Source organism: Gossypium hirsutum, chromosome A06 (assembly GCF_007990345.1).
Source record: "Gossypium hirsutum isolate 1008001.06 chromosome A06, Gossypium_hirsutum_v2.1, whole genome shotgun sequence".
Lineage (NCBI taxonomy): Eukaryota > Viridiplantae > Streptophyta > Magnoliopsida > Malvales > Malvaceae > Gossypium > Gossypium hirsutum.
This window is the reverse complement of record NC_053429.1, coordinates 11,339,387-11,354,149: the sequence shown is the minus strand read 5'-3', so window position 1 is coordinate 11,354,149 and position 14,763 is coordinate 11,339,387. Positions and strand designations below refer to the sequence as shown.

At 33.3% G+C, this 14,763-nt stretch overlaps 2 protein-coding genes and 1 long non-coding RNA gene across 4 annotated transcripts; 1 reads left to right on the top strand and 2 right to left on the bottom strand.

The window, feature by feature from the left end:
* Positions 1-4,119: 4,119 nt before the first annotated feature.
* LOC121230414 (uncharacterized) lies at positions 4,120-4,591 on the bottom strand. The gene is made up of 2 exons (XR_005928404.1): positions 4,437-4,591; positions 4,120-4,319 (listed from the first exon to the last, which is right to left on the bottom strand). It is a non-coding gene; the product is annotated as an uncharacterized lncRNA (long non-coding RNA).
* Positions 4,592-7,155: 2,564 nt separating this feature from the next.
* On the top strand, positions 7,156-9,896 carry LOC107962642 (3-ketoacyl-CoA synthase 11). Its single transcript, XM_041115117.1, has 2 exons — positions 7,156-7,295; positions 8,065-9,896. The coding sequence occupies exon 2, from the start codon at positions 8,072-8,074 to the stop codon at positions 9,602-9,604; it is 1,533 nt and encodes a 510-aa protein (XP_040971051.1). The 5' UTR covers positions 7,156-7,295; positions 8,065-8,071; the 3' UTR covers positions 9,605-9,896.
* A 288-nt stretch (positions 9,897-10,184) lies between these two features.
* Positions 10,185-14,224, bottom strand: LOC107962641 (serine-threonine kinase receptor-associated protein). 2 transcript variants are annotated; one of them, XM_041115118.1, is made up of 7 exons: positions 13,632-14,224; positions 13,156-13,291; positions 12,636-12,717; positions 11,565-11,740; positions 10,977-11,114; positions 10,750-10,889; positions 10,185-10,665 (listed from the first exon to the last, which is right to left on the bottom strand). In XM_041115118.1, the coding sequence occupies exons 1-7, from the start codon at positions 13,747-13,749 to the stop codon at positions 10,646-10,648; spliced, it is 810 nt and encodes a 269-aa protein (XP_040971052.1). In that variant the 5' UTR covers positions 13,750-14,224; the 3' UTR covers positions 10,185-10,645. The 2 variants fall into 2 exon arrangements, with proteins under 2 accessions (XP_040971052.1, XP_016754591.2); XM_016899102.2 differs by having other exon boundaries at positions 10,185-10,621; positions 13,632-14,169.
* Between the last annotated feature and the right edge of the window lie 539 nt (positions 14,225-14,763).

Genomic DNA, 14,763 nt, shown 5'->3' with positions numbered 1-14,763 from the left:
TGCCATATCTCAGATATGGTATTACATGTAAATACATATCGATGTCACTGTCCCAGACAAGGTCTTACACGAAATTATAATATGATGCCAATGTCCCAGAAATAGTCTTACACGTAATTTCAATACAATGCCAATGTTCCAGACATGGTCTTACATGTAATCACATCTCGGTAACCTAATGTCATGACATTCGTATCCAATGCTATTCCTAAGGTTCGTACGAGACTTTCGGATGTCGTAACTTAGTAGATTCTTGCTCGTAATTACTCGTTCAACATTCATAATAACTCAATGACAAGTAAACACATATAATTTAATTTAAATGCATTTATTTGCATATGAACTTACCTCATAGTCCGAATAGAGGGACTGGATCGACTATTCGACAACTTTCAATCTCCCTCGGTTTAGATCCGATTTCTTTCTTTCATGTTCTATATGTATTCAGAATTAATCTATTTAATCACCAATTGAAAAAATTTCACCCAAGAATATATAAATGGGCATTTTGCACATGAGCCCCTAATATTTCATATTTTTCAATTTAGTCCCTATTTCAAAACAACTCAAAATACACCAAATTTTAATATGCTCATGTAAGGCCGAATTTTCCTAAGTCCCTGGAAGCCCATTAATTCAATTTATTTCACATTTAGATCCCTAAATTTTCCAATTTCACAATTTAATCCACAATAAGATTTTTTTTATCAAAAATCACTTAATTAAACATAATAATCTATCATCAAATACTCATGTTCCATCATCAAACATTCAAGAACTCAAGCATTTATCAATGTCACTTCACAAATTCATCAACAAATTTAAAAATTAAAGCACGGGCTAGATAGTACTCGAAGCAACGATCATGAGAACATAAAAATCATCAAAAAACTGAGCAAAGGACATACCTTAATCAAAGAATATGCTAGCCAAATATCAAAGCCCTAAAATGGCTTCTTTTCTTTCTTAATTCCTGTTGATAGCAAGAAAATATGAACACAAATTAACTTTGTATTTATTTTATTATACTTAATACACATTTTACCATTTTACCCTTGATGAACAAACATTAAAATTCCACTAACTATAGGCATATTTGTCCATCCATTATTCAAATGGTCTATTTACAACATAAGGACTTCACATTTAATAAGCCATAGCAAATAGACACCTTTATCAAATAGAATGCAACTTTTGCATTTAACGCGATTTAGTCATTTTTCTCAAATTGAGCTATTAAACGATAAAATTAGCTCACGAAATTTTCACACATATATATTCACATGCTATAAACACCAAAAATAATATTAAAATAATTTTACGACCTCAAATTTTTGGTTCCAAAACCACTATTCTGATTTAGCTAAAACCGGGCTGTTGCAAAACCATTAATTTTAGCTTCAATAAAAACAATAGGTTAGTATTGTGTTCCTTACATTATTCCTTAACCATTCTATAAACTAGAGATGGCCATGCCTCTAATAGTTCTAGAAAAAAGCTCTAAATCTCATCATAAATTAAGAAAAAGAGAAAAGAGAACACATGCATCATTGATCCTCCATCACAATTCGCTCCATTTCATTAGTCGTGTCAATAATTGCTAATTCTCCACCATGTCGACATTGACACCCTTTGTCTCTTCATTAAGAGAGTAGACTAAACCCTCTATTACAGCTTTGAAAGGAATTTTAAAACCCCTATAGTTGTGAATATCACTCATTTAATTTTAGGCTCACAACAAATCTCTTTTTACTTTACCATTTGCTTCTTCAAAAATTGAGGATGAAGATTCTCCTCATAGAATAATAGTCCTTCATCCTCACCTATTAGCTTATACTCAATGACCAATTGCATATTGGGATCTTTATTGTCATTGGAATGATGGAAATGTATAAGTGTACACAATCGCAACGAGTAATGAAGTGACAAATAAATGTCAAGTTATCGTACCCATAGGGACTATGCAAGAAAATTATTTATGAATGCAATTAAAATACTTTGGTGAAGAAAAATATTTTGATTTTGAGGAAGTGATTAAAAACTAAAATTTAACTAAGTAAAACAAAATAAAATAAAAATACAAGTTCCAATGCACGATTTCAAAAGATGATTTTAATCAAGATGACATAATTGTGTTAGATTAATTATATTTCTTAACTTAAAATTACTAAAATCATGTTCATGTTGTTACGAATAAATTCAAGGCACCTTGGTAATTTGCTAACTACTACTCATACATACCTATTAAATTAAATAATCTCTTGAACATTTTCCAATGTCAATTCAAACAATTAATTAATCTTCATAAGCATATAAAAAATTAAGCAAGGTAACAATGTATTCCTACCTTGAAACAGTTTAATCATAATAATCTTACAAGTTATGCAAGGCTAATGTACCATTTAATACCGTCACTAATTTAACCTTCAGCTACCTTAGAAGATTAAACATACATTGATTAAATATTGTGTCAATTAATTAAAATTTCAACACGATTAAATAATTAATTCATTAGTTACCTTACAATTACAATGCAAGAATAACTTAATCATGGTTTTACTTAATCAAACAACTTACCAAGGCCTATTACAACACAAACATAATTTTATTAACTTAAGTAGACGAAATGCAATCAACCTAACACAAATTAAATTTAAGCTAAATTAATTATATTAAACATATCAACATAACAAGTATTCATAGACATGTTCATAACAACAACAATAAAAATTAAAGGATAAGGAACTAGAATCAAATCCAGTGTTTCTTCGAAGCTTGACTAATTTGCTCCGCTCCTCTTTCTCCACTTGTTCTTGTTGAACCGAGGCTTCTACAAGCACTTGAACACTGCTACCAATGGTAGTTGAAGGGCTCTTTTTCAGGAGGGGAAATCGACAAGGGAATGGAATAGAAAAATGGAGAACAAAGGAAGAGTTTTGAAGAGAGAAAATGAGAGAGAAGTGAAGAATAAAAGGATGAGAGGTGTGTTTGAAATGAGCAGCCAAGGGGAGTATTTATAAGTTGGATAGGCTGCTAAAAATATCAAAAATTAGCAGCCATTATGTAACTCCCTTATACCCGGTCCAATCGTACAGACCCAGTATAAGACTATTACATTTGGTGCCAAAACGGTTTTGGCTAGATACTGTTTGATTTAAACATTTATACATAGTATTTTAACTTACCAAACCACATTTGCAAACATACTTATAGTTTCAATAATTCATTTCATATAGACCAAATACTTCAAGTAACTCAAAATATATAGAAATTCAAAAGTTTGCATTTTAGTCCCTCACACATGGGAACACATTTGGTCTACCTATGTATATGTCATTTTAATTCAAAATATGGTACCTACTCTTGAAGCTCTTGAGGATGTGATGAGATGAGAGATCTCCTAACCCGACTCTACCTCTTCGAGTCTAACTGTACCTACGCATTAGAAATAAACGCGTTAAGCCGGTGAAGGCTTAGTAAGCACTACAAGAATTAAATAGATAAATGAAATAAATGAAACATAACATAATATTTTAAACTTATTCAACTAATACATATTTACACACATACAAGTTTCTTCAACTATACCTTACTTTAATGAAACTTAACTTACCTTTTGTAAGTTATGAAACTTACCTCAACACATTGATAATTCACTTTTGTTCACAACTCATATTCTTAGCCCAAAGTAGACTTTATAGAACACACCGGATATAGGGAACAAATACAGAGGTGCATTATTATGCAGTATTAAACAAAGAGCATGAATGTGCTAAATGGAGAGCACTAATGTGTTTATAATCGGAGAGCGCGCTAGGGTCCCTTAATGGCATGCCACTAATATCCTAGTAGTTCTAAATTCCGTCTACTTGGGCATTAAAGCTGAATTTCATACATTTAAATAATTTACTTAAATATTTCGAAAAAGATTTCTCATTTCTCTATCATCTACAATTTAGCCCCCATTTCATAAATCACAAATATCACACCTTTTTCACACATATACTTTTGCCACAACATCATTGCTTAGTGCTCAAACAATATACCATTTCATATTCTCCACCTATAATTTTCTTTACAAATTTCATGATTTCATAACCTAATCTTTTTTTTTATCTATTTACAAATTTAAATATATATTTTACATTTCTATTCTATGTAATTTCATACTACAATATAAGTATTTAAATAAAAATAATTTAAAAATCTTGTAGTGCTTACAACAAAAAGGTTGAGATGATGTATTTTCTTCTTCCTTCACTCTTTAGCCTTTTCTTTCCCTTTTTCTTCAATTAGGTCATCTCCTTTCTTTTCTTTCTCTTCAGTTTCATATAAAACATATAACATTTATATGTTAAAAAAAACAATCAAGTGACTTTCCTATACTATTTAATAAAAATAAACATGTATGGTATGATAATTTCATCATTTCTTACCTTAGCTCTTTGATTTTTACTAAGGAAATTTCAAAGAAAAATAAAAGTTTGAAGCTTGGATGGTTCAACTATGATGGAAGGACATGTAGGGAATTAAAAGAAAAGTTGGATAGAAGTTGGGGGGAGAAGAAGAAGTAGTGACAGTTTGTGTTTGAGAAAAGATGATATATTTTCATATTTTCTCCACTTTTCTACACCATTCCACTAAAATATCTCACTTTTTTAATTAAAATGGTCAAATTGCTACTAAGTCCTTAAGCCATCCATCTTTTTATTTTTACCCATCATCATTTCACCTAATAAATATCCACTTGGCTAATTACCACTTTGTCCTTCCTCATCTTTCATATTTCCTAGTATGACTCATACAACACTTTGGTTAAATTTCTTTTTAATCCTTCCTTCCTTTCTTCTACTATTATATATCTCCTAACTTAATATTTTTCCTACTTTGGCCACAACAATGTATTTCTTCTTTCAACTACATCAATGTATCTATTTTAAAATTTCCTATGTAAAGAGTACTTTTTTCTCTAATTTCTTATTAGATCTATATACTTCCTAATTTAATACTCAAAATTCTTATTTATTATATTTCAAAATAAAATTTTATACTAATTCTTGACTCGATCCATCACTGTACCTAGCCCGAGTTAAAACGTGGACGTTACACAATAACTTCCCCCATGGCCGACCACACGTGTGGCAAGTTTGAAGCTTCCAAACTTGCTAAATTTAGCTAGGGGCAAATCTACAAATGCTTGATAAGTGAAGGGGTTTGAATGCAATTTCAAGGGAACTTCAAGGGCTGTTTTGCAAGCCAAATAATCAGCTAAATAAGCTGATTGGTCAGCATGTGGGATGTTTATTGTCTTGCACACTCAATCAACTCATTACTTCCTCCTCCTTGAATGTCGCGACTTCCTCCTTGAATGTTGCATCATCCATGATAGTCCACTGACTCCTCAACTTAAGTTATTGTCTTACACATTCAATCAACTAATTAGTTCTTTGTTAGGCTCGAATCGACCTAAAATGTTATAAAACAATACAAAAGCTCGATTTGTTCAATGTAAACTTAAAACTAAATAATTATAAAAATAGACATAAAAGAAATAAAATGACCTGAATACAAGCTCCTTAAGTAGCGAAAAGAGCTTAATTTGCCATAACAAATTATGGCAGATCAATTCATTCTTCACAAAATTTTGAAAAATCTTCACTCTTTAACTCACAACCATGATCTAACATAGTCAATTTGGATTACCTTTCTAGTAATATCACTAATTGTGTTAAGTATGCTTTCTTGTACATAGCTCTCGTTAAACCTGACAAACAAATCCAAGCTAATGTGAATATGGTTAAGAAGTTGAACACAATAGAGCCTATGGTTGCATTGTTAAATATTTGACGAAAGATCATTCCAAGGTCGTTTGAAAGCACTTTCATATAATCTTTTTTCAATCAAAACTTTGCTAAGTAATATTTGTTCTCTAAATCCATTAATTGGAAGAGTTGGATTAGCTTCCATAGGGTGTAGCATTTGATCAATGAGGCATTGAAATTGATTTTTCTCCACAAGAGTTTGATAATGTCTGTTTGAGACATACTCTTCTCCATTAACCATGGACCCTATTTGAGAACTTTATGGATGAGATTCCATCCTCAATTCCAATTATCACATCACATCCTTTAGTTTGAAGTATTCATAATCAAAAGAATTATCGATAGACTATGGTACTGTTGAAAATTGAGCAATTTTTTCCTTGAAAGACATTTTAGGATTGTTAGATGCCTCCCTCAATATAGTGTTTTTTTTTCTTTTAACTCACCCCACCATCCACATTCAAGTAGCAACTGTGAAGAGAGCATTTGAGTAAAACCTATGGTGAAGAGAGCCATTAGTTGTTGCATGGATGAAAAGCTTGCCTTCAAAATATTATTACAACCATGTCTCAAAGTATACAAATAAATTAAAAAACAACTCAATGCTGGTTCCACTTGGTAACTATGTCACCAAAACCTTATGGAAAGTGCCATCTAATAAAACAAACAAGGCCAATTTGGCACGGGGTAACATGCAATTCGTATGGCCCCTTGGTTTTTATTTATGGAACTCTTTTCTTGTGATTTTTTTTAGCTCAAAACAAACTACACTCGTCATTAAACAAATTATTAATACATAGGCGAATAAGATATATATATATATATACTTTGAATGAATTTGATCCCACAAATTAAATACTTTAAAAATTAGATAAAATTCATCTAAAAATTTATACTAATATTTAAAGTTTTGATTGATTTAATTTTACTTTCGACTTGATTTTAACTCAATTATGAATTTATTAAAAGTTTCTTTTTTATTATAAAGAAGTAAATATTATTTTGAAGACTTTTATATAAAATCTAAAAAATATATACATGTAGTGAGATTTGAATTCAAAATAATGTAAAATTTATTCTCTCAATTTATTATCTCAACTAAAAATATTTTTAATATTTATATCAATTAATTACTTTCACTCGCGTATGATATGATATGATATGATATGATTGAAGTTCAATGATATCAAAGTAAATATATATATATATATAACAACATTAATAAATTAATTGTCTGAAAAAATTATTATAAGAAACCCAATCATTTTTAAAGGCTAAAATTATTAAAATAAAAGTGTAAGAAATAAAATTGAGATGAATTTTTTTTAAAATATTTAAATTTCTTAAACCAAGCACAGCTTAATACCGGTACTTTATATAGTCGTTTTTATATTTATCATTTCTCTTTCTCTCTCTCTCCGAGGCCGTTCCTGTATAGATTTAAGTGACCTTGGTTGGGTTTTGGGCATTAAGGTCAGTTTTCTTGATGTGGGTTCTTTTGATTAACTTCCTTTAATAGTTGTTGTTGTTTTTTTTTTTATGTTGTTTCAATGTGCATTTCTTATTCTTTTTTGCTGTACTTTTTTTATATTTCCCCATTGTCATTTGTCTCTGTTCAATTTTAAGAATTTGATGTGAAATTCTGATCTGGGTTTGCAGAACTCGTAGTTAGATTTGATGTGAAATTCTTTTGATTTGGTAATGCATGCACTTTATCGTACTGAACATAGAATTTTAAGCTTTTTAAGGTGTAAAGTTCCGGGTTAAGGATCCGCCATTATTTTTCTATCCATTACTTTCCCAGATAATTTTAATTTCATTCATAAATATGATTTCTACAGTTCATAAGCGATTTTTATATGAGCATAATGCTGATAAAACCCAGTTCATCTCTTAGAAGGGTTAAAATCGTTGGCCAAAATTAGGGATAAAATCAGTAACTATCTAGGAAAAGGAAAGGAGAGAGACCATGTAAAAAGTTCTGGTTCGACTTTACCTTCTATATTATTTTTGGTAATCTTTCATGCCGTTTTATGGTCTATGTGTGGTGTTTGTGGCCGTCCCTCCTAATAATATGTCTCTATGATTTGTATTGTGCTTTACCATTACACCCAACATTTGTTGCTTAATTTTACCTTCTATTTGTTTTGCCGGTTGTCTTTCTTGTTGGTTTTGAATTGTCTTTTCCTTTTGATTCCCATTTTTGTGTTTGATGTAATACAATGAGTTTAGTGTTTAACAGGTAAAATATGACTGATTCAAAACCAGAGCAACCATTGATCCCATCATCGTCTCGGAAGCTACCTGATTTTAAGAAATCAGTTAAGCTAAAATATGTGAAGCTTGGGTACCATTACTTGATCACCCATGGAATGTATCTCTTCCTTTCCCCTCTTGTAGTTGTAATCACTGCACAACTCTCAACATTTTCTATCCAGGATCTTTATGATCTTTGGGAGCATCTTCAATACAATCTTATTTCTGTCATCATCTGCTCGACTCTTCTTGTTTTCTTGTCGACTCTCTACTTTCTCACTCGTCCTCGTCCTGTTTACCTTGTCAACTTTGCTTGCTATAAACCGGATGAATTTCGGAAATGCCCCAAAAGGATCTTCATGGATCGGTCTCAATTGGCCGGTACCTTCACAGAGGAAAACCTTCAGTTTCAGCGTAAGATTCTTGAAAGGTCCGGGCTTGGCGAGGAGACATATCTTCCAGAGGCTGTCCTCAATGTTCCACCTAACCCATCAATGAAAGAAGCTAGAAAAGAAGCTGAGATTGTTATGTTTGGTGCTATTGATGAACTTTTGGCTAAGACCTCCATAAAACCCAAAGACATTGGAATTTTGGTTGTGAACTGCAGCTTGTTTAATCCAACGCCATCTTTGTCTGCCATGGTTATCAACCATTACAAGCTTCGAGGGAATATTCAAAGCTACAACTTGGGAGGAATGGGCTGTAGTGCTGGTTTGCTCTCAATAGATCTTGCAAAGAATCTACTTCAAGTCCATCCGAACTCCTATGCACTGGTTATCAGCATGGAGAACATCACCTTGAACTGGTACTTTGGAAATGATCGCTCAAAACTTGTTTCAAACTGCTTATTCAGGATGGGAGGCGCGGCAATACTGCTCTCTAACAAACGCTCTGACAGAAGAAGATCCAAATACCAATTGGTTCACACTGTTCGCACTCACAAGGGCGCGGATGATAAGTGCTTTGCTTGTGTTACACAGGAAGAAGACTCTGCAGGAAAGATTGGCGTTACATTGTCAAAGGATCTCATGGCAGTTGCTGGTGATGCTCTAAAGACCAACATCACCACATTGGGGCCTCTGGTTCTTCCGATGTCCGAGCAGCTGCTTTTCTTTGCTACATTGGTTGGAAGGAAGCTTATCAAAATGAAGATCAAGCCTTACATTCCAGATTTCAAGCTAGCTTTTGAACATTTCTGCATTCACGCTGGAGGAAGAGCTGTTTTGGATGAACTGGAGAAGAATTTGCAGCTCTCCGAATGGCATATGGAACCATCAAGAATGACTCTCTTCCGATTTGGAAACACCTCAAGCAGTTCTCTGTGGTATGAATTGGCATATTCGGAAGCTAAGGGTAGGATTAGGAAAGGGGACAGAACATGGCAAATAGCATTTGGTTCTGGATTCAAATGCAACAGTGCTGTATGGAAAGCTTTGAGGACCGTAAATCCAGCAAAGGAGAAAAACCCATGGATGGATGAGATCCAGAATTTCCCAGTTGATGTTCCAAAGGTATCATCCATCTAATTTCCAGACTTGCTGCTGTTGTGGTAAAATTTTCATAACATAATGAGTGGTAGTTTCAGCATTGACTAAGTAAATCTTGCATTTAGATATCTGGTTTCAAGTATAGCTTGAGTGGGATTACTAATGTTTAACAAATTAGGGATGCATTGATTTGAGGGTGTTATGGAAAAACCATCAGAGCTTTTTTTTTTTAAACCGATATCACTGCATGAGAGGCCTGGGATATGTATCAAGATTTTATCGTATGATCCAGAGATTGAATTGGAATGAGAAATAACTCAAATTTGGTTGATCTTCAATTCAATTGATTTATGCAGCCAACGCTTTGACCATTAACTGTGGTTGATTAAGTTAGCTTATGCACCCACACTTAGTCTCCACATGCCTTGGAACGATTATCATCTCTAAAATTTGATCTTTGGACTCATCAGGGGCTGCGGCCAACTGACCATGGAACATGCAATTTTATCCTAAAACGCTCCCTGAGCTAATAATAAATCCATTGCTTTCTGATAGAGACTTGGCAAGCAATAAGACATTATAATGTAGTCCTTGGATGTGAGTGATCACATCAACACCATAAATTTAAAGTATATATGTCATTACAACTTTTTACAAAACATTAGTCCAAGTTTACATATATAGCAAATTCAAAACCAGAATTTATACAAAAATAGAAAAGAAATTCTGATATGAAAAACTATGTTGAAGATGTTGGCTGAATGCAATTATGCCTGCAGACTGCTCGATATTATCACCCTCTTGTTTACTCTTTCTCCTTGGTCTTGCCCTCTTCTGCAATATGGAAGCCCCCAATCTTCTGCGAAACTTCTTCCACTGATACCTTCACCTTTCCAACTGATCCGTTTGCTGCATGTGATTTGGTTTCTTCATGATCAGTCAAAGGGCCTGTCTGCCATATTCTGATGGTTCCATCCTCGGATCCTGAGGCATATGATTCCCCTCCTGGTGAGAAACGTACACAATGTACAGGACCATGATGACCCTTGTTGCATGCTGCACACCCCCGATGTCAATCAGTCATGGGGAAAAAATGGAAACTAAAAACATGAGATCACATATGACATGTGGATTCAAGCACCAAATCTATTGTGCAAAGCCACATATTACGTTTGAGAACATACCTGTCTCATCTCCGGTGTGGAAATCAAAAACACGAACCCACATATCTTCTCCTCCGGCAATGAATTTATTTCCATATTTTGGTTCCAATGAAGCCGATTCAACCGTGCAAGGCATGTTGTAGCTCTTTACCAACCCAAAGCTGAGTAAAGGCATAATGCAGAGATCAATTAAGAGTAGATATTCTAGCACAACAATCAGACCAATCTCAGTTGAAGTCGGAACTTACTGGTCTGCATCCCAGAACTTAACTGTAGATCCATCTGCAGTTGTCATATATCGGCCATCTTGACTCACTTCAGCACTGGTCACAGGTGACTTGGTCTCTAGTGTTTGAACTATTTTACCACTCCTTACATCCCATAATCTGTACAGCCAGTAAGAAATTCAGAAATAGGAGAGGGCAAAGATGCCATAACCATGACAAACATTACACTAGGTTAATAACAACATATGAGATCAATTTGACACAGTTATATACCCTGTAAAAATGCTTTAAATTAACTAAAAATTTACTGAATCAACAAGCAGGCAAGCATCTGGACTGCAACTACTTATATGTCGTGTGCTATTCTGCTTTCTCCCTCCCTCTGAAATAAGCTTACATACAAAAGTTAAAACTGTTGTCCACTGAAATTCATGCATCCAAAGATTTGGTCTCAAACCCTCCAACTAAGTGTCATGGTATCCAAACATGTAATAGGAATCGATAGTAAATAACAACAAAAGCAAGCAAAATGCTTTCTTTTAAAGAACAATGAACTACATATGCGACAGAAGTTAAATGAAAGAACCTCCAAACGAGGGAGATGGATACCTGACACCCCCCATATCAGTGCAAGAACTTAATAACGTCTGATCACTATGCATCCATGAAACCATTCTGACAGATCCAGGAGATTTGTCTACTTCTCTCGGAGGTGCTTCTGGACGATTCAAATCATAAATACGGAGGACTTTCTCTATTCCTCCAGTCAACAGAAGGCGTGTATCCTGATACAAAATCAGAAACCCTTGAATGAGGTGAATAACAAGCAAGAAGTAAAGAAGTAAAACAGGCAATAACAATTAGAGTTCTTGACCAAATTTTAATATTGGGTACAAAGAAATCAACAATTCCACAACAGAACTTAACTAATGATGAGCAAAAGGCCTTTAAGAAAAACTGAAAACTAGTGCTATTTTCAGATAAGATAGAACAATGCACTATCTTTTCAATAATCCCAACATTCACCGTGATTCCTATGAGTATGACTTCATATATGGACAAATTTACACAAGTCAATTCAGAATGTCTTTATTTATGATTTTCCATATTAATATGATAGTATCAACAATTACGGCTTTAATAGTGGAGAAATGGTCCACCTATATCTGTAATAGCAGAGAAGGTAGAGGTTCCTTCGTATTCTAATAAATTCCTTACAAGAATAACAAAATGAACAAAAATATTATGATAATTGCGACAAAAATTCATTGCATGTTGACCAGGCCTTCAGAAGTCAAAACATAGTTTAAATTTCCTTGTCAAAGCAACCAAATAGACTAAAGATCAAGAGAAGCCATTAAATGTTGCACTACTAGCTTGCATTTAGAAACAATCAGTACTATTCACAAGAACCACAGAGGTTATCTGTAAGCAATTAAAATTACTTTCACATAGTAATAATGACAAAAAGGGTAACCTAGAAAGCTGTTCAACAACCTGCCTAATATATCGTATAAATATCCTATTATCAAAAGAACGATGATTCACGAACCCACATACGCTGTACACATTTCTAACACCATATCTTTCTTTAATTTGCCCTACCATATTCCACCATGTATCAACTAGACTAGTTCATCCAAGTGAAAGCTTAAACGGAATGAAAAGCAACAAATTTACCTCAGAAAAAGCACAAGCTCGAACTATATGCTTATGCTCAAATGAGTGCAATATGTCACCTGTTAGTGCATTCCACACTTTCCTGCACAAAAGAAATGGCATTTCACAAGATCTATCAACCTTTTATCAATGAACAACCCCATAAAGAAACAGCAGTTGAAACAACATATACCGTCCAAGATTCCAAGTTAAAATATCTCAATTCAAACTATAGCAGTAGGAGATTGAAGCACGAGCAGTTACGTAGGGTAAGCAAACCATTATTAAAAGTATTGTCCACTTTTAAGTGATAGTGTATTATTTGAGAATCAATAATCAACAGCAGATAGAAAATTGTACAGAGCAGGCACAAGAAAAGCAGCACTACAAATCGGCAATTTATAGTGAGATGTTCAAAGACCTCCCGTGTTATATACCAAATCTGCATATATATGCAATCACAAACAATAAAAAAACAGACAAACAACTTTTAGAGTACAAAAACATATAGCAAATAAAGCGATCAAGAATGAATAACTACGCAGTAAAGTCGGCAGAACCAGAAGCAGCCCGTAAAGCGTTTGTATCCAAGCAAACACTCCACACTGCACCCTTGTGTCCTTCAAACGTTCCTATCCAATCTCCAGTTTCACCATTCCTCAGCATGGGACTGGAATCTGAACCAGGCAAATAAAGCATCATTTTTACGAGCTTGAGATCAATATCGATTTATCCCTCTAAAGAACTACATATCTTTCATTGTTCTATGAAAAATTAAGGTCTTAACATTATAATGTACTAATAGCCACCACTTATATTCATATAATGATTTATATAATCAAATCAATCAAATATACACTACAAATAAGCCTAGAAAGGGATTAAAAAGTGGATTTAAGACAATCAATTACTTGTATATAAACCCCTTTCCAGAGACAATAAATAAACAACAAAATCATAATGCATTTTACAGAAGAACAAAAATCAGAGACCAAATAAATACTAAATAGTAACTACCTTTGCTGGCACTAATGAGAAAAAAGCCATCTAGAGTGACAGGACTATAAAAGAGATCCACAACAGGACGTGAATGGCCATGACATACAAGTGGGACCGCAATCTTTTTCTTGTCCATTTTCCTTCTTTCCCTTTTTTGTTTTTACTTCTACTTACAAACCAAACACCAATGGAGAAAAAACAAAAGAAAAGAAAACCCTTTTTTGATCACAAAACAAAACAAGAGAACAACCTTAAAATCCTTAACAAATCTACACAAACCCAAAGAATAAAAAAAGACAAATTGGGTTTTTTTTTTCCCTTTCTTTTGGGGATCAAAATGTAAAGGAATGGCGGTAGTTTAATACAGGTGAGAAGAGTCTATGATTAATGAATCCGGGCTCTGATGCGAAAACGTTAAGAGGGAAAAATGAAACAAATGGGATACAGGCACAGAGCAATGAATATAAAAGGGGCGTGGCTAAGGCGCAAGGGGGGAACCTGCTATGGATGTCATCTTATAGGCTGGCTTTCCAGTTGCCTTAATCCACTTTTTCCAACTTTCTATTTTTAAGGTAGAAAAAAGATGGTATATACTTTATCCGCACTGAGCGGAAGGATGCTGAAAGTTCCACTTGGCCCCCATTGTTTTGAAAAAAATCTCCCACTTATCATTTTCTCTGTTCTTCATTTTAGAAGTTTATAGGAATCAGAATTAGAATAAATTTAATATGAATGACTATGAGTTGAAAATAGAAATATATCCTAAATTTGGATTTAAATAAAATTAAACATAGAATAATGTAAAAAAATCCAAATATGTCAAAGCCTCGTTAACATGTTTTCAATTATTCAAATATAAGCATTAAATTTTACTTAATCAAAATTGTTTTATTTTGTTATCTTCTTTAAAGGAAATCTCAAAACATATAATATTTTATATATTTTTATTTGATTTATAAATATTTACAACTTTAACATATTTTAAATATTTATATTTTTTTTGAAAGAAAATTAGGTTGTATTTATTAAGATAAATTAAAATAAACAGAATCCTCAACTAAATCGGCCTGTTGGCCACGAAGGGCCTGCCACTCTTTGCAAAACAAAAATAATAAAAGACATGAAAAGACAACCCAACATTAATGAGCTG

What these genes read in the sequence shown, in the direction of transcription:
- LOC107962641 (XM_016899102.2), bottom strand. Translation starts at nt 13,749, where the DNA reads ATGGACAAGAAAAAGATTGCGGTCCCACTTGTATGTCATGGCCATTCA. An exon ending in TCTCATTAGTGCCAGCAAAG is followed by an intron (nt 13,292 to 13,631) that starts GTAGTTACTATT and finishes TGCCTGGTTCAG; the next exon opens with ATTCCAGTCCCATGCTGAGG. An exon ending in CCACACCGGAGATGAGACAG is followed by an intron (nt 10,622 to 10,749) that starts GTATGTTCTCAA and finishes GGGGGTGTGCAG; the next exon opens with CATGCAACAAGGGTCATCAT.
- LOC107962642 (XM_041115117.1), top strand. Translation starts at nt 8,072, where the DNA reads ATGACTGATTCAAAACCAGAGCAACCATTGATCCCATCATCGTCTCGG.